Consider the following 19,222-nt stretch of genomic DNA (forward strand, 5'->3'; position numbering starts at 1 on the left):
CAGCAGTATCCTGGCCTTTTCCTCTGTTTAAGAGAAAGTATAGACGGCCACTGTAGTGCGGGAAGAGGCTCAGAAACCCGCAGAAAGAAGCAGTTACCTCAAAAAAGAAAAAAGGAGGTAGGTCAAAAAAATGACAGAAAAAAAAAAAAAAAACTCACAGAGAACCTGTCCATTGAGGACAGAAAAAAAGAATGGCGGAGGGGGGGTGATTCAGAACACTTATAGAGAAGTCTGTCCTATAGGGGTCAGGGGGCGTGGCCTAACCCATGAGTATGCCGCCATGTTTATGCAAGAAAAAGCCTTTCTTCCCTTGACCTCGGGTACAATTTAAATTTAACCACTTTATCCACAAGTCAGTAGATCTATGTCCTCTGTGACTTCATCTAAGCCACGAGTCAGTAGATCTATGTCCTCTGTGACTTCATCTAAGCCACAAGTCAGTAGATATACGTCCTCTGTGACTTCATCTAAGCCACAAGTCAGTAGATCTACGTCCTCTGTGACTTCATCTAAGCCACGAGTCAGTAGATCTATGTCCTCTGTGACTTCATCTAAGCCACGAGTCAGTAGATATACGTCCTCTGTGACTTCATCTAAGCCACAAGTCAGTAGATATACGTCTTGTAGCAGAAGCAATGCTGTGCAGGATTGGACTCGCTCCTGTGCACATTTCAGGCACTATCTGATGCAGCACTAATTGGTGAACCGGAATATATGTTTCCTGAGCTAATGAGACTGATTTTTACTATTAAAATACTTTAATTTTCTCATTTCAGTGAAAAATACACTCTGTAGCATTATTTCAGAATCAAATATCTTCACTATAAATTGTGACCGGAACATAATCCAAGTTTTGTGATAAGCAGTAAGAATAGCCAAACAAAATGCGTGTTTATCTACAGTAGCACTTTTTATTTTTAAACTGGAATTGGTAAAACTGAGAAATAAATGTTTTTTCTATTTTCTCTTTGTTTTTCCATTAAAATTCATAGAAAACAAAATTGTTCGAGGGAAACAAATGGCATACAATGAAAGCCTAGTTTGTCTTGAAAAAAACAATATAGATTTCATTTCTGTGTCGTAAGTAGGGATAAAGTTATTTCTGATTAAATAAGGACATTGCTAAACTGTCTAAAAACGGCTCTGGTCCATAAGTGGAAAACAAGGTCTGGATGCGAAGTGGTTAAAACTATTCTCCTTTAATGTCCTGGCAATACCAGCCAAGCACCTAAGCCTAACCTCCCCCAACCCCAAAGTTAAATAAATAAGCTGCAATATATCAAACAAACAAACAACAAACACAGAACATTTATATCACGCTTTTCTCCTGGCGGACTCAAAGCGCCAGAGCTGCAGCCACTAGGACGCGCTCTATAGGCAGTAGCAGTGTTAGGGATACTTGCCCAAGGTCTCCTACTGAATAGGTGCTCGCTTACTGAACAGGCAGAGCCGAGATTCGAACCCAGGTCTCCTGAGTCAGAGGCAGAGCCCTTAACAATTACACCATCAGCCACGGCTGGATGGTGTACCATATATGAACCTAATGAAGAAGTCCAGCAGGCTATCACCCAAAGCCTGTGCCAAAATAAGCAGAGCTGAGATTGCATGAATGATAAGTATGTGTGATATTGGGTGAAGTTAGATTCTCTGCACCATTCATCTATATGGAACAAGAGAAGTTTTTAAAATTGACCTGAACTCTTACGCAGGACTGAAGAAAAACAGAGAGAAATGCACCCTGTATTTAAATTAGAGTTTAGCCTGTCCAATCCCACCTCATCTGTGACTTATCACAAGTGTAATTTCATCTCTTCAGCTGTGGCAGCTCAGCAATCTCCCCTGCCACAACAGAGCTGCTAATTGGTAAACACAGGATGTTAATCCTATGTCTGCTTCCACGAAAGCAGGAAGTATACACTGCTGATTTATTGCAGGATTTGTATCAGCTGTAACAAAGACATGTTATTCTTTAAATGTTATGCTGTTGCTTATCTTTTAGAGCAGATAGGAAGTTCTGAGTACAGGTTGACTTATTGGTTTACATATCTATAGGCAGCAGGACAGTGTGTGGGATAAAGGAACAGTGGACATGGGAAAAAAGGGGTGGATAACTATATATCTATAATGGAAGGGACAGAGCAGGAGCCACAGGTAGACGCCATCAGGGAGCAGGGTAAGATATAAGGTAGACAACATCAAGCGCAGAAGCCACTGTGGGCAGCAGACTCTAGGGTAAGGGGACACAATGGGTAACACATGCCTGTATAGTGTAAGGGACAGGGCAGGGGGCACAGCTGGGTACTAACAAAAAGTACTTTGTGTAAAGGTGATGAAGTGGATAGGCAACAGATCTATGCTTTTGTAATGTATGGAACTGGGTGGTGATGATTCTGGGTAAAATGTATCTGTACATGGGGTTGGAAGGAGAGCAGGTGACATCAGGGGCAGAAGCCACAGTGTGCGCCAGGATAATATGAAGAATAAAGGAACAGTGAGGGTGGTTGAGGGGGGAAGACAACATATCTATATATCTGTAATGTACTGTAAGGTACAGAATGAATGCCAACAGTTTGTATTCTGGGTAATGACTAGTTGTAAATGGGGTGGAGTGGAAACCTGGTGACATCATGGGCAGCAGCCAGAATGGGCAGCAGGATGAAATGAGTTTTGAGTAATATGTTGGTGCTTTATAAATACAATAAATAAATAAAGAGATGGTGGGAGGGGAATGGCACAGCATCTATACATTTAAAAGGTAAGGGACAGGGCAGGTGGACTGCTATCAGTCAGTACTCTGGGTGACCCCTAGCTGTATAGAAGGTAGTGGGGAGCCCAGGTGACATGGAGGGAGCAGGGACAGAAACCAAAGAGGAGGGCACCTGTCCATGAAGAGCAGTAAAGGACATCAGTAGCAGTGGGTGGCTCAGAGACCCTTATGTGGGTGACCCCCTAGCTGTATATAAGGTAGTGGGGAGGTCAAGTGACATGGAGGGTGCAGGGACAGAAGCCACAGAGGAAGACACCCGTCCATGAGGACCAATAAAGGACATCAGTAGTAGTGAGTGGCTCAGAGACCCTTATATGTGGGTGACCCCTAGCTGTATATAAGGAAAAGGGAAGCCCAGTTGATATGGCGGGGGGGGGGGGCAGGAACCACAGAGGAGGGCACCTTTCCATCAGGACCAGTAATGTACATCAGTAGCAGTGGGTGGCTCAGAGACCCTTATATGGGTGACCCCCTAGCTGTATATAAGGTAGTGGGGAGACCAGGTGACATGGAGGGTGCAGGGACAGCAGCCACAGTGGAGGGCACCTGTCCATCAGGACCAGTAAAGGACATCAGCAGCAGTGAGTGGCTCAGAGACCCCAGGAGGGTGACAGGTAGGGGGACACTCACCTGCTCCAGGCGCAGCAGTGCCCTGAGCTCGGCCCCCAGGCGCAGGAAGGTGTCCTTGGCATTGCTGAGTGTCAGGGTGACAGCAGCCCCCGCTAATCCCCCTCCCAGCATCCCCCAGATCTCATCACTGCCTAGTGCAGGGAACACACTGGAGATGGGACAGTCCACCCAGCACAGCACAGAGGGGGCGCCACTAACAGACACTGAGACTTCCTACCGGCAGCCAATCAGCTGGGAGACATTCTCCGCCCATATTACCTAATTATTCAAGTGAAATGAGCACAAATTTACTGCACTGGGGACCAAATACCTTCATTATTCAGTGTTCTAAATAATCATCCTCTCCCGTTTTTTTTCCCAATGTGGTACAACCCGACCAATCAAATCCGTAGAGGACGTTTCCGGTATTGAAGCGTGACAACCTATGTACACGATTACCATGCTGGCGGCCATCTTTCCGGAGTCCGCCGTCTGTGCTGGTCAATGAAGATTGTCCACAGCAAAATGGCTCCACTATTGCGGACACATTGATGTTATGTGTTATTTTGTAGACAGACAGCGAGGACTCGGAGAGTAGCTGAGTGGAATGTAAGTGTATGTAGTGTCCGTTCTTTGGGAGGAGAATATCCGGCGGAGCAGTGCTTCCGGGGACCCCAGTGTGGTGGTAATGGAGGTGCAGCCACACCACCAACAGCGCAAAATATGCCCCTCCAGGGCCAAGTACCGGGAGGGACGGAATCCGAGAGCAGTCAAAGTGAGTGATGGTGACCTGAATGCTGCTCATTGATCTGTGTGACAGGCTAAGCATAATAGTGTAGCTCCATTGATGTTGAGTTGTTATTATTATTGTTTAGTATTTATATAGCGTCGGCATCTTCCACAGTGCTGAGTATATAGTCTTGTCACTGCACCCCACAATCCTAATCTCTACCATAGTCATATGTCCATTGTAGTCTAGGGACAATTTTTTTAGGAGGGAGCCAATTCACTTGGAATGTGGGAGGAAATCAGAGTGCCTGGAAGAAACCCACTGAGGCCTGGAACCCACTACAAAGCACTATCGCTAATTGCAATTGCTAGTGTTTTGTAAGTGATTTCATGAGTGTTTTCTGGCAATTTTGGTAGCAATTTTAAAAAGTGTAAGCGGTTTGCCAGTGATTGCGTAACAATTACCGGTTTTAATTCTGATTGGTCCTTTCAATTAATTTCATTTTTTTTACAGTGTGCAGTAATTTAAAAACGCTAGCAGAATCGCTCTGTGTAGGTTTTGACGAGTGATTACGCCAGCGCTTATATACGTTACATTGCAGAAACACTTAAAATGCTGCATGTTCTGCATTTGCGATTTTGGTAATCGCAATCGCCCCAGTGGAATTTGGCCCATCCATTAACATTAGTTGAGCGTTTAGGGAAATCGCTAGCATTTTGAAACGCTCCCTAAACACTCAAAAAATCACTCTAGTGGGTTCCAGCCCTGAGACATGGAGAGAACATACAAACTCAGTGCAGATAGTTCCCTGGCTGGGATTAGATCCGGGGGCCCAACGCTTTGTACAGTGCCATGGAATATGTTGGCGCTTTATAAATCAAAAAAAGGCTAAAGGCCATATTGGTGTTCTTGAGACTGTTAGAATTAAATACAATTTTTGCTGATTGCCCCTCTTGCCAAATGTTTAAATCTCCATGAGACACTGATGATTGCACAGTGGTGGGTTCAAAGCAGTGGTTGTTAATGCTGCTGGCATAGTGGCAACTGCTGACCAGTGGCTGCTGTTGGCACAGTGGCGGCTGATAATCAGTGGCTCTTACTGCTGCTGGCACAGTAGTGGCTGCCAATTGGTGGCTCTTATTACTGCTGGCACAGTGGCAGTTGTTAATCAATTTGCACAGTGGGAGACATGACAGCGCTTTCAAACAAAACTTATACCTAAATGATTTATCTGCATTGATGTGCAGAGCTCAAATAACTGGACTACATTACACAACTAGCACTCACTACAGGCAAAGGGGGGTATTGGATTCAGTGATAATGTGTGCACAAATTATTACCTAATAGACTTCCCCACTGCGGTGACGTACCCCCTCAGGGAAGACCTAACACTAATCTAACGATAAAAACATAATAATCCTCGTGCTGCTTATCAAATAAATGGTATACACATTTCATAAAACAAACAGACAAAAAAGTGACAGCGCTCAAGGATGCACCTGAAATGTAAGCCTACAGAGGCAATGCAGAGCCCCTCTGGAATTAACCCTCCTGGCGGTCTAATTAATTTCGCCAGGAGGGAGCGCAGCAGTTTTTTTTGTGTTTTTTTTTTTTTTTTTTTTTTTTTTTTTTTTTTTTTTCTGGAGGGCTTCCCCGTCGCCATGGCGACGGGGCGGGATGACGTCAGCGACGTCATTGGGAGTCCCGATCCTCCCCTCAGCGCTGCCTGGCACTGATTGGCCAGGCAGCGCACAGGGTCTGGGGGGGAGGGGCGGCATGGCGCGACGGATAGCGGCGATCGAGCACGGGGCGGCGGCGATCGGTGTGCTGACGCAGCTAGCAAAGTGCTGGCTGCGTGCAGCAAAAAAACAGTAAGCAAATCGGCCCAGCAGGGCCTGAGAAAACCTGCGTGGCTTACCCCGCCAGGAAGGTTAAATACATGCCTTGAATACAAAACAGATGCAAATTAAGTGCTAATTTTGTTTTTCTTTTTGAAAGTGGATGTGAAGCAGTGAATGCAGCTAGCCACAAGTATACTTACATACAATTTGCACAGTGGGAGACATGGCAGCGCTTTCAAACAAAATGTATACCTGAATGATATATCTGCATTGATGTGCAGAATTCCAATAACTGGACTACATTATACAACTAGCACTCACTACAGGCAAAGGAGGTGTTAGCTTCAGTGATAGCACATAATTTGCATCTGTTTTGTATTCAAGGCATGTATTTAGTTCCAGAGGGGCTCTGCATTGCCTCTGTAGGCTTACATTTCAGGTGCATCCTTGAGTGCTGTCACTTTTTTGTCTGTCCAGTTGTTAACCTCCTGAGCGATAATCCCGAGCTGAGCTCGGGGTATATCGCGCAGGAGGATTTCTCAGGCCCTGGTGGGCCGATTTGCATAATTTTTTTTTAGTTACACGCAGCTAGCACTTTGCTAGCTGCGTGTAACTTCCGATCCGCCGCCGCTCGCCGTGCCGTGCAGTCCCCCCCCCAACCCCTTGCGCAGCCTGGCCAATCAGTGCCAGGCAGCGCTGAGGGGTGGATCTGGACTCCCTCCGACGTCCATGACGTCATCCCGCCCCGTCGCCATGGCGACCGGGGAAGCCCAGCAGGAAATCCCGTTCTGAACAGGATTTCCTGCTTACTCTGATCGCCGAAGGCGATCGGAGTGGGTGGGGGGATGCCGCTGCGCTGCGGCTATCATGTAGCGAGCCCTGGGCTCGCTACATGATATAAAAAATTTAAAAAAATAGTGCTGCGCCACCTCCTGGGCGATATAATTGTATCGCCCAGAGGGTTAATCAGTGGTGTTTACTGCTGCAGGCACAGTGGTGGCTGATAATCAGTGACTACTGCTGCTGTTGGCTTAGTGGGAGAGGCTAATAAGAGGTGTTTAGTGCTACCGGCACAGTGGCAGCTGCTAATAAGTGGCTTTCAGTGCTGGTGGCACAGCAGTGCCTGCTAATTGGTGGCTGCTTCAGGCATAGTGATGGCTGCTGTTATAGTGGGCCCCCCTTCTCCTTCCCTGCTTCGCTCACCAAGCTGGAAGTTCTGTGTCCCCTTCACTCCTCCTCCTCCCCTTGCTCGGACATCACTGGCTTCAGTAATTGTAATGATGTGGCTGGCGAGCTGTATCACTGTCCAGGAAACCACCACTCTTTTACCTGAATTCGCTGCTCTGTACCCCATCCCTTCCGCTCTCCTGTAGTCACATAGCATTTGCTATAGGAAATGGCTGTCCGAGTCCACATTGTATAGACTTCTGTGACCATTTTTATAGTCTTGTTGCTAACGCTATGGTTCTACAACAGAGGAAAGGGAGGAGAGACAAATTGGGGTGGGAGTGGTGGTTTCCTAGACACTGCAAGTACAGGTGGACGCTGGAGGCAGAGGAGGAAAAAGGGGAACACTGGAGGTACAGGAGAACAGTGGAGGCAGAATAGGACACTGAAGGCACCGGGGGCACAGTGTTCTGCCAGGTCTCCTCGACATGACCATCACTACCGGGAACTACCTGTAATCGTCTCTTTATTGCCAGAGATGATTAGCAAAAGTGCCGATCATGGGAAATGGGTGAACCCATATAGAAGTGAGGATCTTTTAAGCTAAATGTCACTTTTAGAAATATGGTGATAAGCAGAAAGTGTTATTTCTGTAGATCACCATAACTATCAATTGACTCCCGTGACACAAGCTGCAGTGCCCGTGTCTCTCAATCTATGCTGCAGCTCATTTGGTATTTTTCTGTGCAAGAAAATATATATACTAACCTTTGTATTATACAGCCTTCCCACGTTGACTTCCTTCTCATCTTTTCAGGTTTATACAATCAACCTGGAGTCCACTTACCTGCTGGTGCAAGGTGTTCCAGCCATCGGGGTAATGAACGAATTGGTGGAGTCTTTTGCCCTGTATGGTACCATACAAGAGTTCAACATCCTGCACGAGTACCCTGCTGAGGAGTTTACCGAGGTGTACCTCATAAAATTCCAGAGATTACAGAGTGCAAGGTGATGATTACCACAAATCTGATCTACCACCTTCTCCAACACAGTCCTCAAGTATATTGCTTTATTGGTCATAGCTTACTTTTAAAAGCAAATCTTAAAGTGAACCTTAAGCCAGAAAAAAAAAATGAGTTTTTCTCAACTGGGGCTTCTGCCAGCCCCCTGCAGCAGTCCTGTGCCCTCGCAGCCACTCACTAATCCTCTGGTCCCCCGCTGCCAGCTAGTCTCGTTTCTGCCGACAGGCCCGTCAGGACTGGACACGCGTAGCTTTTTCCGCATTCCCGACTGTAATTAGCGCTATTGCGGGCCGCAACACGTACAAAAATACACATTGCTGCATATCTATGCGTGCGTAATGCGGCAACGCATATTTTTGTACGCATTGCGGCCCGCAATAGCGCTAATTACAGTCGGTAATGCGGAAAAAGCTACGCGTGGCCAGTCCTGACGGGCCTGTCGGCAAAAACGAAACTAGCTGGCAGCGGGGGACCAGAGGATTAGTGAGTGGCTGCGAGGGCACAGGACTGCTTCCGGGGGTTGGTAGAAGCCCCAGGTGAGTAAAACTCATTTTTTTTTTCTGGCTTAAGTGTTTCTTTAAGTGAAAATAAACTCAGATAAACAGCTGTAACAGCAGCCATGTCAGTATGGCATAAAATGGTTCATTCAGCTCCCAACAAATAGAAATAATGATCTTTGGAACGTTTAAGCCCTATCCTGTTGTCAGGAGTGTTTGTTCAGCCAGAAACAAGTATTTATATTTACTTTTAAGGCGAACTGGGGCTGCATTCAGCTAGATTGACGGTCTAATTTGTACAGATAAAGCACTAAATTAACCCTTGCAATAAAAAATGAACACCCAAGTAGGCTTAGGACTATACCTATCCGTTTATCTTATCATGTCACATGTCAGTTCAGGTACTCTAAAGCCATGTTTACTGTAATTATGCAGAGTTGCCAAACGGAAGTTAGATGAACGCAGTTTCTTTGGCGGGCTCCTCCACGTCTGCTATGCACCAGAGTACGAGAGCGTCCAAGAAACCAGAGAAAAGCTGCAGGATAGGAGGCGGTATGTTGCCTGGGCTACATCTAAGAAAGGTTGGTTAAATTGGGTGACGGAGACCTCGGCAGAGGGGGGTTAACCTACCAGTGCCGGCGCCTCTTGGTGCTGTGTCGCATGCTGCATGCCATCTTCCTGACTTCCGGGTGTAAAGACAGATGTGTTGGGAAGTTGAAGAGAAGCCGCAACACTGATAAGTTAACCCTCTATTCAATACTACATATTACTGGCTGTCGTGATTGTACAGTGTCTTGAACGTTTGAACTTCTCATGTATATATGCTCCCCAATATTTGTTTTGTACTATGTACAGCGCTATGGAAGATGTTGTCCTTATATAAATAATAAAAATACTGGGGGGAGGGGAGATATCTGGCAATCTGCACAGGGGCCTCTCTGGCTACCTATAAAAAGAAAGGGGGCTCTCTGGCTATACTGGGAAAGGGGGGGGAACACTTTCTGGCTACCCATAACAGCAGGGGGAGACGACACTGGCTACCTGTCCTGGAGCCACTCTCTAATTACCTTAACTAGAGGGGTAGACTCTGGCTATCTACACTCTGGCATCATTCTCTGGCTGCCTAAACTGGGAGGGCTCTCTGCTTATCTTTACATATCGGTTTGATTCTTTCCAGAGCAAATATTTCACCACTTTTAGAAGCTAAAATCTGGGAAGAATCATACCGCAAAGGAGGTTAAAGGGGACCAGCGGCGGGGAATGGAGAATCATAGGAGGACGGCGCGGGACAGGACAGCTGCAGGGGGCCAATAGAAGCCCCAGGTAAGTGTCTTTTTTTTTTAACCCCTCCACAGAACCCCTTTAACCACTTCCGGATTCTCGGAGCGTATATACACGCCCCTGAATCCTGAAGTGTATTCCATGGAAACGTTCCATGTCAGTTCCCGGAGGGTGTCTCCGTGACCACCCTGCGAGCCGATCGGCGGCTCGCAGGGTAAATGTAAACACACGGGGAAGACCTTCCCCGGTGTTTACATGTATACGGCGCTGCTGCGCAGCAGCGCCGTAGAGGAGATCGGTGATCCCCGGCCTCTGATTGGCCGGGGATCACCGGCATCTGATAGGCTAAAGCCTATCCCATCAGGTGCAGGACGGAAATCCGTCCTGCGCCGCTCACAGGGGGAGGGAGAGGGAGGGAAGGGGAAGGAGGCCAGGAAGCGCTGCGGAGGGGGGCTTTGAAGAGCCCCCCGCCCCGCAAGCGCAAGCAGCCGGCGGCGATCAGACCCCCCCAGCAGGACATCCCCCTAGTGGGGAAAAAAGGGGGGGAAGTCTGATCGGCCTGGCTGCAACCTGATCTGTGCTGTGGGCTGGAGAGCCCACGCAGCACAGATCAGCACAAAATAGTGTGGTAGGGAAGTGGTTAAAGGCCAACTTAATCTTTCTTTGTTTTAAGTCTATGCCCTCCTCTCTCCCCTCCAACTGGGCTATTGGTAATAGTGTAATGGTAAAATAAACAAAAAACCTAAATACCTTAATTTTGCTGTGCTCAGTGATGATCATGCCATTGATACAACCATGATACTACTGATGCCATGATGATAAACCAGTCCTTTATACTCATTAGTACCACTGCCACGTGCAGAGCCGTGGAACATATCCAACAAGAGCTTCTCTGATATGTTGCCATGGCTGCGCTCCTCTTGTGTGAATAGACTGCAGGAGAGCTCTGCCAAGGCTGCTCTCAATTTAGTAAACACTGAGGCTTAACCCTTTCAGTGCATTCTGCAAAAGTGAAACCAAGTTAAACCATCAGGTTTTTTTTTTTTTTTTGTTGTTTTTAGGATTGTAATGAGGATTTTTTTTCATAAAGGTTATCGTGCTGTGGCTAATCTTTTAAAGCATAGATAATGTTCTGAGTTTAGTTCTACTTTATTGAAATCTATTTTTCTTGTGATGCTCTGTAGAGAAGAAACTGGACACACCTGACAATCCCACTGTGATTTCCGTAGACTCTGAACTGAACTCCGCTGCTACCTCCTCCTGTGACTCCACCATAAAGCCCAGCATCCCTCCTCCTCCCTTCTACCCTCTACCGCCCCCTGCTGCCTGGGACTATGAACAGAACTATTACCTTCCTGTACAGCCCAGCAACCCTCCTCCTCCATCTTACGCTCTACCGCCCCCTGCTGCCTGGGACTATGACCAGAACTATTACCCTCCTGTACAGCCCAGCAATCCTCCTCCTCCCTCTTACGCTCTACCGCCCCCTGCTGCCTGGGACTATGACCAGAACTATTACCCTCCTGTACAGTCTTCGCCATGCGAGTCCAGGAGTAAAGCCACGGATGGAACTCCTCACATGGAAAGGATAATCGGCCCGGCAGGAAACAGACCTCATGTTGTAGGTACAGCCACTAGGTTCATGCCGAGGACAACCCAGCTTCAGGAGAGGCAGAGGAGGAGGGAAGAGAGCACGGCATTGGCTCTATCACTCCCGGAATCAACAGAGATTGTTATTGGACCAAAACTGCCGGAAATCCCCAAATTAGACTTGGAAGACGCCTCTCTCAACCTCTCCGCTGACTTAATCAGAGGGAAGCTTAAACAGGCAAGTATGGAAGATATTCAGTATCCTTATATTCTATACAGAATGTTGAAATTGAAGGTATCTATGAAATGTGCAAATGGTGAAAATCATGCAACAGATGTATTGGACGAGATGTTAAAGAGGTGCACAGCAGCGGTAGTGCTTCTCTTATTCTGCCCCCCTTTCGCTGCTCTGCCTGGTTTGGTCACTGCTGAGGGTATCTAGAGACTGTGGTGGTGATATGCCTAAATTCCCCCGGCATCTATCTTAGTATAGCCGTATGGGACAGGACAGTACAAGTGGGTGCAAGATGCTTTACATACACAACTATAACCTAACATGTTTTGCCTTAAACAAAGGGCTTCGTCAGGACAGTGTGTGTGCTGTGGGCAAAACAAGATTCTCCCACCATAGACATAAAGACATCACAATTGCATTTGGCTCCTGTCAGAGATGACAGGCAGATCATTGCTGTGGTCTCTAGAGGCCCTCTGCTGCAGCCAAACCAGGCAGAGCAGGGAACGATAGGACCGTAGAAAAGAAGCAATACCATCAGTGTGCGATACCTTAGCAGTGGTTCAATATGTACATTTAGTATATAACTTCTATTTCAACGCATACCTAATAAAGGTTATACTTTAACCCTTTGGGGACCAGCTGCCCAAACTTAAGGACCAGGCCATTTTACATGCGGGGGGGGGGGGGGGGGGGGGAGAGGCAGCCGTATCCCCAGTATAGCATGGTTTCCCCTGAAATGCCAGCAGCCTTTACTAACCTCCCAGGTTCCAGCAATGAGCAGCTGTAGCCCCCTCTGCTGTGGCTGGCATCCTCGCTCGCATTGTCATTAAGTTCTGGGTCACACCTTGATGACGTCATCAAGTCGGGACCAGCCACTTATGTCAGATCCAGCGGGGATTCCAGTAGTGTTTTGTAAGCGATTTCATGAGCGTTTTCCGGCTATTCTGCTAGCGGTTTTAAAAAGCGATTGTGATAGCGATTTGTGAATAGCGAATTTTTTATTCTGATTGGTCTTTTTAAATTTTATTTTACAGTTTGTAGTCATTTAAAATCGCTACGTGTAGCCATGAGTGATTTGCCAGTGCTTCAATACTTTACATTGAAGTGCAAACACTCCAAAAATGCAGCATGTCCTGCGATTGCGATTCTGCTAATCGCAATCGCAACTGTGGAATTTGTTACATTTATATACATTGGCAGAGCATTTAGGGAAATTGCTAGGGATTTAAAGCACTCCCTAAACGCTCCAAAAAAGCGCTCTAGTGGGTTCCAGGCCTAAAGCACATGTTTGTGCACTGGCGGGCTTGCTTGTGCTGGTGACATAGTGGTGATGTTGCTGAGCCCCCTCGGTGTTGACCCTGAATGATCAGCACCACCCAGTTAGGGAGTGCCAGCAATTAAACTCTCATGGAATGCAGTGGATAACTTAGAGGTGCAGCCACCCTTTAAAGCAAACCTGTACCCATTCAAATAACGCTATGTCAGCTCCCGATCATGTGACCCCCTGTGATCACTCTGATTGGATGGTTTTGTAAAACAAAGGTAGTCATACATTTGTCTATTAATTTTATTTTTTTTCTTCCTTCCATATCCGGTATATCCAATCATTTGTTTGAATCTGCTAAAAATCTATGCTGCAAACAATACCCGATTGATCGATTTTAGCTTGATTGGCGGTGGGTCAGGAGCAAGTTGCTAGCGCCATTCCATTTTGCAACATTTGATGTAGACAACGCAGCTTACACTCGTCCACCAGCACGTGTCTACTCTCGGCTGCTGGGCTCCTGTATAGCGTCAGGTGCCTCTAGTGGTCACAAGGTGCCTGTAATGTTTGGCCTCTAGTGTTTAGTCACATGACACAGGTGCCTGGAAGAGAGGAGACAGGGAGGAGAGACTGGCGGTGCAGAGAAGACATGCACAGGCGGAAAGGTGAGTGTATACGCTGCCTACACTGCACAGCCTGGGGAGGGGGGCTTGGGCGACAACATAGCTGAGGAGACCTGGCAGACACTGTGCACGGATTTTCAATTGATATCATACTAAAATTGTGTAAAAATCTGTGTACAGTATGTGGAGGGGTTCGATCAGATAGATCTGTGTCTGATCAGAAAGAAGCTATCTGTTGGCCACTTCTACAAGTGTATGGCCACCCTTCCTTGTGTGTAAGGTGGAGTTAAAGGGTACCTGAGATGGGCAGTGGGGGGAAAAATATACATACCTGGGGCTTCCTCCCGGCTTATTGCTTCCTCGTCCTCTTCCGACTCCTGGATCTTCTCTGTAACTGGCCCCAAAAAGTCCTCCAGTCTAGGCCAGTCGGCGCAGACGCAGTCCGGCCGTGCGCACTTCCCCCATCGCCAGGAATGGCCTGTGGAGTAGTACTGTGCAAGTACAGAACACTCCTGACCACGGGCCGCGCATGCGCAGTATGCCCAGACCGGAGGACTTACTGGGGCGGACTTACTGTGGCGAATTGCTGAAAATCCAGCGGATAAATTCACTTTAAGATGACTGCTTCTCCATCCAATAGGGAATGTTATCTCAATTAATTCCAGAGTACTCAGATAGCTCAGGGTGACCCAGAACCACCAGGATATTGTATGGGGCCCAGACAGACCCAGATCCACCAGGATATTATATGGGGCCCAGACAGACCCAGAACCACCAGGATATTATATGGGGCCCAGACAGACCCAGAACCACCAGGATATTATATGGGGCCGAGACAGACCCAGAACTACCAGGATATTATAAGGGGCCCAGACAGACCCAGAACCACCAGGATATTATAAGGAGCTCAAACAGACCCAGAACCACCAGGATATTATAAGGAGCTCAGAGTGACCCAGAACCACCAGGATATTATAAGGAGCTCAGAGTGACCCAGAACCACCAGGATATTATAAGGAGCTCAGAGTGACCCAGAACCACCAGGATATTATATGGGGCTCAGACAGGCCCAGAACCACCAGGATATTATAAGGGGCTAAGGGTGACCCAGAACCACCAGGATATTATATGGGGCTCAGAGTGACCCAGAACCACCAGGATATTATATGGGGCTCAGAGTAACCCAGAACCACCAGGATATTATATGGGGCTCAGAGTGACCCAGAACCACCAGGATATTATATGGGGCTCAGAGTGACCCAGAACCACCAGGATATTATAAGGGGCTCAAACAGACCCAGAACCACCAGGATATTATAAGGAGCTCAGAGTGACCCAGAACCACCAGGATATTATATGGGGCTCAGAGTAACCCAGAACCACCAGGATATTATAAGGGGCTCAAACAGACCCAGAACCACCAGGATATTATAAGGAGCTCAGAGTGACCCAGAACCACCAGGATATTATAAGGGGCTCAGACAGACCCAGAACCACCAGGATATTATAAGGGGCTCAGGGTGACCCAGAACCACCAGGATATTATAAGGGGCTCAGGGTGACCTAGAACCACCAGGATATTATAAGGGGCTCAAACAGACCTATAGGAAGTGTTTTCTGATGCTGAAACCAGGATAATTACCATAAAACTGGGTGTCCTGAATAAATTACTACATTGTACTATATGTCACTACAGGGCCTCTTTAACCTAGTTCTTTATGATGCTCACAATACCACCCCCCTTGTGTTCTCAGGCTTCAGCACCCCATGCAGTCACCGCCCCGGATCCCACAGCTGCAGATCTGCCATCCGCTCCGCCCCCCAAGCAGAGAAGAAGAATTTAAATCCTACAGCAAACTCCGGCTCAGTTTATTTATTTTTATAGGAAAATATGACTTTGTGTACAATATTTGTTTAGAAACATGTCAGATGCCATTAAAATACTTGTATATTTTATACAAAAGCTGTACATTTTGTGTGCGTCTCTCACGTTAATTTAAATTAAAACAAATTTGATGGGATTTTCCATTAAAGGGGAACTCCAAGGTGTGTTAAAAGGAACCACCTAGACACATCCATTATTGTAACTGAAGTATCAGTCAAATTTGCTGGAACATGGAGCATATTTGTGCCTGGCACATGCTGCAGTCACTGGCTAAGAAGGGGGCGGAGATTGATATTCATGAGGCAGAACTATCTGCCTCTTCCTGTTTGCATATTCTTTGACTAAGTGGGTTGAGGGGAATAAGGGCAATTTCAGGGGACTTTGTTTAGCTAGGTGAATACCGCAGAACATCAAATGAGTACATGATAATTAAAATTATACTTTAAAGAGAACCCGAGGTGGGTTTGAAGAATATTATCTGCATACAGAGGCTGGATCTGCCTATACAGCCCAGCCTCTGTTGCTATCCCAAACCCCCCTAAGGTCCCCCTGCACTCTGCAATCCCTCATAAATCACAGCCACGCTGCTGACAAACAGCTTGTCAGAGCTGGCTGTGTTTATCTCTATAGTGTCAGTCTGCTGCTCTCCCCGCCTCCTGCAGAACTCCAGTCCCCGCCTGCATCCCTTCCCTCCCTGCTGATTGGAGGGAAGGGACGGGGGCAGGGACCAGAGCTATGCAGGAGGCGGGAGAGAAGCTGAGACTGACACTACAGATGTAAACACAGCCTCACAGCACGGCTGTGATTTATGAGGGATTGCAGAGTGCAGGGGGACCTTAGTGGGGTTTGGGATAGCAACAGAGGCTGGGCTGTATAGGCAGATCTAGCCTCTGTATGCAGATAACATTCTTTAAGCACACCTCGGGTTCTCTTTAAGAAAGAAAAAAAATCACTTCATGTTTGCTTTAAAGCAGGGGTCTCAAACTCGCGGCCCACGGGCCATTTGCGGCCCTCGATACAATATTTTGTGGCCCTCGCCAGCAAAAGCTTCCTTATAGTTCACTTCAGTGCTCCCAAGTAATCCGCCGCATCCCCGCCGCTAAACGAGGGCTGCAGAGCCTCCAAATCGCCCAGGGGGCAATCCGCTGGCATTTCCTGGAAGGGGCAGAGCTTTCAGCTTCAGCTCTGCCCCTCCTCACGTCAATCGCCACATGGATTGCCGCCTCTCCCCGCCCCTCTCTGTGAAGAAAGAGAGAGGGGTGGGCAGAGGCGACGATGCGCCGCGATTGTGAAATTCCTTATGCGGCCCAGCCTCATCCTGACTTAGCCTCCTGCGGCCCCCCAGGTAATTTGAGTTTGAGACACCTGCTTTAAAGGATACCCAAGGTGACATGATGAGATAGACATGTGTATGTACAGTGCCAAGCACACAAATAACTAGGCTGTGTTCCTATTTTCCTTTCTCTGCCTGATACAGTTACAAATGAGGTATGGAAGTGTCCAGGTCAGACTACAGTGTAACCCTCACTAGTGAGGAATTACAACCATAAAGCAAAAAATGGCTTTTAAGAGCGGGAAAGGGCTAAAAAGGATCAATAGTTCATTGATTTTAGCTCTGGCATACTTCAATGAATGTGTCATTAAGAAAAGGTCATGAAGCAGTAAAAAACTTAATAAGTAGATTTAAATATAAAAAAGAAACTGTGGAATAGCTAAAAAAAAAGTCATTTTTAGGAGGTGGAGGATAAATACAATTGTGTAGCTCAATAATTTATTTTCACCTCGAATATCCTTTAAAGAGGATCTGTAACATCAAAAGATCCCCTGGGGGGTACTTACCTCGGGTGGGGGAAGCCTCCGGATCCTAATGAGGCTTCCCACGCCGTCCTCTGTCACACGGGGGTCTTGCTGCAGCCCTCCGTACAAGATGACGTCATTATTTACCTTCCTGGCTCCTGGGCAGGCTCTCTGACGGCTGTCGGCTCCGAACTACACGGAAATACCCGATCGCCGTCGGGTCTGCTCTACTGCGCAGGCGCAAGTTTCCGGTGCCTGCGCAGTAGAGTGGACCCGACTGAGACCGGGTATTTCTGTGTAGTTCAGAGCGGAAAGCAGCCACAGGCTTCCCTGGCCCAGCACCCACCACCACCGTACGGCCTCTTCACATGGTATGTCCATTTTTGATACTCTGCATTATATGATGTGTCACCACCTTTGGAATAAATGAAAAGCTACAGCAAGTGCCGACTTATCTTCTTTGTCCTCACTACGCCATTCCTACACATATCCAAGCCTGAGCACGCTGTCCATACCAAAGGGTAAGAAGGCTGTGCCTCCTGCCACTTCCCTCCTGCATGCAGAGAGAGTTGTAGTGCCGACTCCTTATCTTTTTCCCTGTCTGCTTTTTTTCCCAAAGGTAAATATTGAACTGACAGTCGGCTCTGTCGCCGGCTGTTCGGAGGGCTGCAGCGAGACCCCCGTGGGACAGAGGACGGCGTGGGAAGCTTCATTAGGATCCGGAGGCTTCCCCCACCCGAGGTGAGTACCCCCCAGGGGATGTTTTTGAGGTTACAGAGTCTCTTTAAGGGCCCGTTTCCAATATGGCTGAATTTGGCCTGAATCTGCTGCGTTTCCTCGCAAATGCTGCCTGTGTGGTCAATGACTTGCCGTCCAGATCGCATGTAGTTGTGAATCTGTAGAAGGCATGCTAGAGATTTCTGCAGCTCGCACCCGAATCCCATAGCTCTGCATGGCACAGCTAGGTGATCTGGATGCCTGTGTCCTGCAAGACACACGCCGGCTAGTGGACACTGGAGCCAAGTCACAACACTAGAGATGGTGCATGGGATGCTGATACTTCTGGCATGCATGCAAATTGTAAGCAGCCTGGAACTGATAAAAACAAGGAACACCAAGAGCCCCAATAGTGTAATATGTACTGGTAAATGGTTACTAGATAGAGTAAATATTAATACTCACAAACCAGGGTTACCATTAGGCAACCACTGTAAAGGCAGGTGGGGAGATTTTCCTGACCCCACTCAGGAATAAGTCGCTCTGTAGATGAAAAAAAGGGGGTTCAACCCTCCACCCAGGGTGGACTCAATATTATGCAGGAGAACAGAGACACCAAGAGGATAAAAGGAAGCTAAATGAGCTTAAAAAACAAATTCTAGTGTGCCTGGCTCTTCTACTGACCACATATGCTATTGCTCCGTTGTTATTGCCTAATGAAGCGGGATCAAACCTGCGAAACGCGTTGCATATTTTGAGTTTATAAAAAACATAATTGACTGTTTTTTTACTACAGTTGTTGTGTGTCTACTTGGAGGAGGTAAGTCCACCACTACCTTTTATTTACCAAGAATTTGGTTTTTAAGCTCATTTAGCTTCCTTTTATCCTCTTGGCGCCTCTGTTCTCCTGAAGCCTGGAACTGGGCCAATCCAAAATCCACAGAAAGACCATTTGATTGGCACATTTCCAAGCTGCATACAATTTGCATGCAAGCCAGCATTATTGGTATCTCACTGACCATCTTTACATAATACCGGATCTGTGTCCTTTTTCCAGTCAATAATTTGACAGGTATGGGAGGCTGAGGATCAGCATGACACCACCCACTTTCCAAACATTAGGTCACCAGTGTTTGGTGGAGTGACCGCCAGCCTCACAGACTATGCACAGTACATCATGTGATACAAAATAAAACA

At 47.3% G+C, this 19,222-nt stretch overlaps 2 protein-coding genes across 5 annotated transcripts in view; one reads left to right on the forward strand and one right to left on the reverse strand.

Moving 5' to 3' along the window:
- PEX1 (peroxisomal biogenesis factor 1) overlaps positions 1-3,529 on the reverse strand; it is a 122,584-nt gene extending 119,055 nt beyond the window's left edge. For all 3 annotated transcript variants that reach the window (XM_068235263.1, XM_068235262.1, XM_068235265.1), the window contains exon 1: positions 3,398-3,529. In XM_068235263.1, the coding sequence (XP_068091364.1) occupies positions 3,398-3,508 (111 nt within the window). In that variant the 5' untranslated portion in view covers positions 3,509-3,529. The remainder of the gene's footprint in view (positions 1-3,397) is intronic.
- RBM48 (RNA binding motif protein 48) lies at positions 33-15,582 on the forward strand. Of its 2 annotated transcripts, none has more exons than XM_068235271.1 (6): positions 33-117; positions 3,949-4,151; positions 7,932-8,122; positions 9,069-9,214; positions 11,099-11,742; positions 15,381-15,582. In XM_068235271.1, the coding sequence occupies exons 2-6, from the start codon at positions 4,065-4,067 to the stop codon at positions 15,468-15,470; spliced, it is 1,158 nt and encodes a 385-aa protein (XP_068091372.1). In that variant the 5' UTR covers positions 33-117; positions 3,949-4,064; the 3' UTR covers positions 15,471-15,582. The 2 variants fall into 2 exon arrangements, with proteins under 2 accessions (XP_068091372.1, XP_068091371.1); XM_068235270.1 differs by having other exon boundaries at positions 57-117; positions 3,790-4,151.
- The last annotated feature ends 3,640 nt before the right edge of the window (positions 15,583-19,222 follow it).

The sequence above is a fragment of the Hyperolius riggenbachi genome, chromosome 5 (assembly GCF_040937935.1).
Source record: "Hyperolius riggenbachi isolate aHypRig1 chromosome 5, aHypRig1.pri, whole genome shotgun sequence".
NCBI lineage: Eukaryota > Metazoa > Chordata > Amphibia > Anura > Hyperoliidae > Hyperolius > Hyperolius riggenbachi.

Coding starts and splice junctions, on each gene's coding strand:
- RBM48 (XM_068235271.1), top strand. CDS start 4,065: ATGGAGGTGCAGCCACACCACCAACAGCGCAAAATATGCCCCTCCAGG. Junction 8,123..9,068: donor CAGAGATTACAGAGTGCAAG/GTGATGATTACC, acceptor GTAATTATGCAG/AGTTGCCAAACGGAAGTTAG. Junction 9,215..11,098: donor CTGGGCTACATCTAAGAAAG/GTTGGTTAAATT, acceptor GATGCTCTGTAG/AGAAGAAACTGGACACACCT.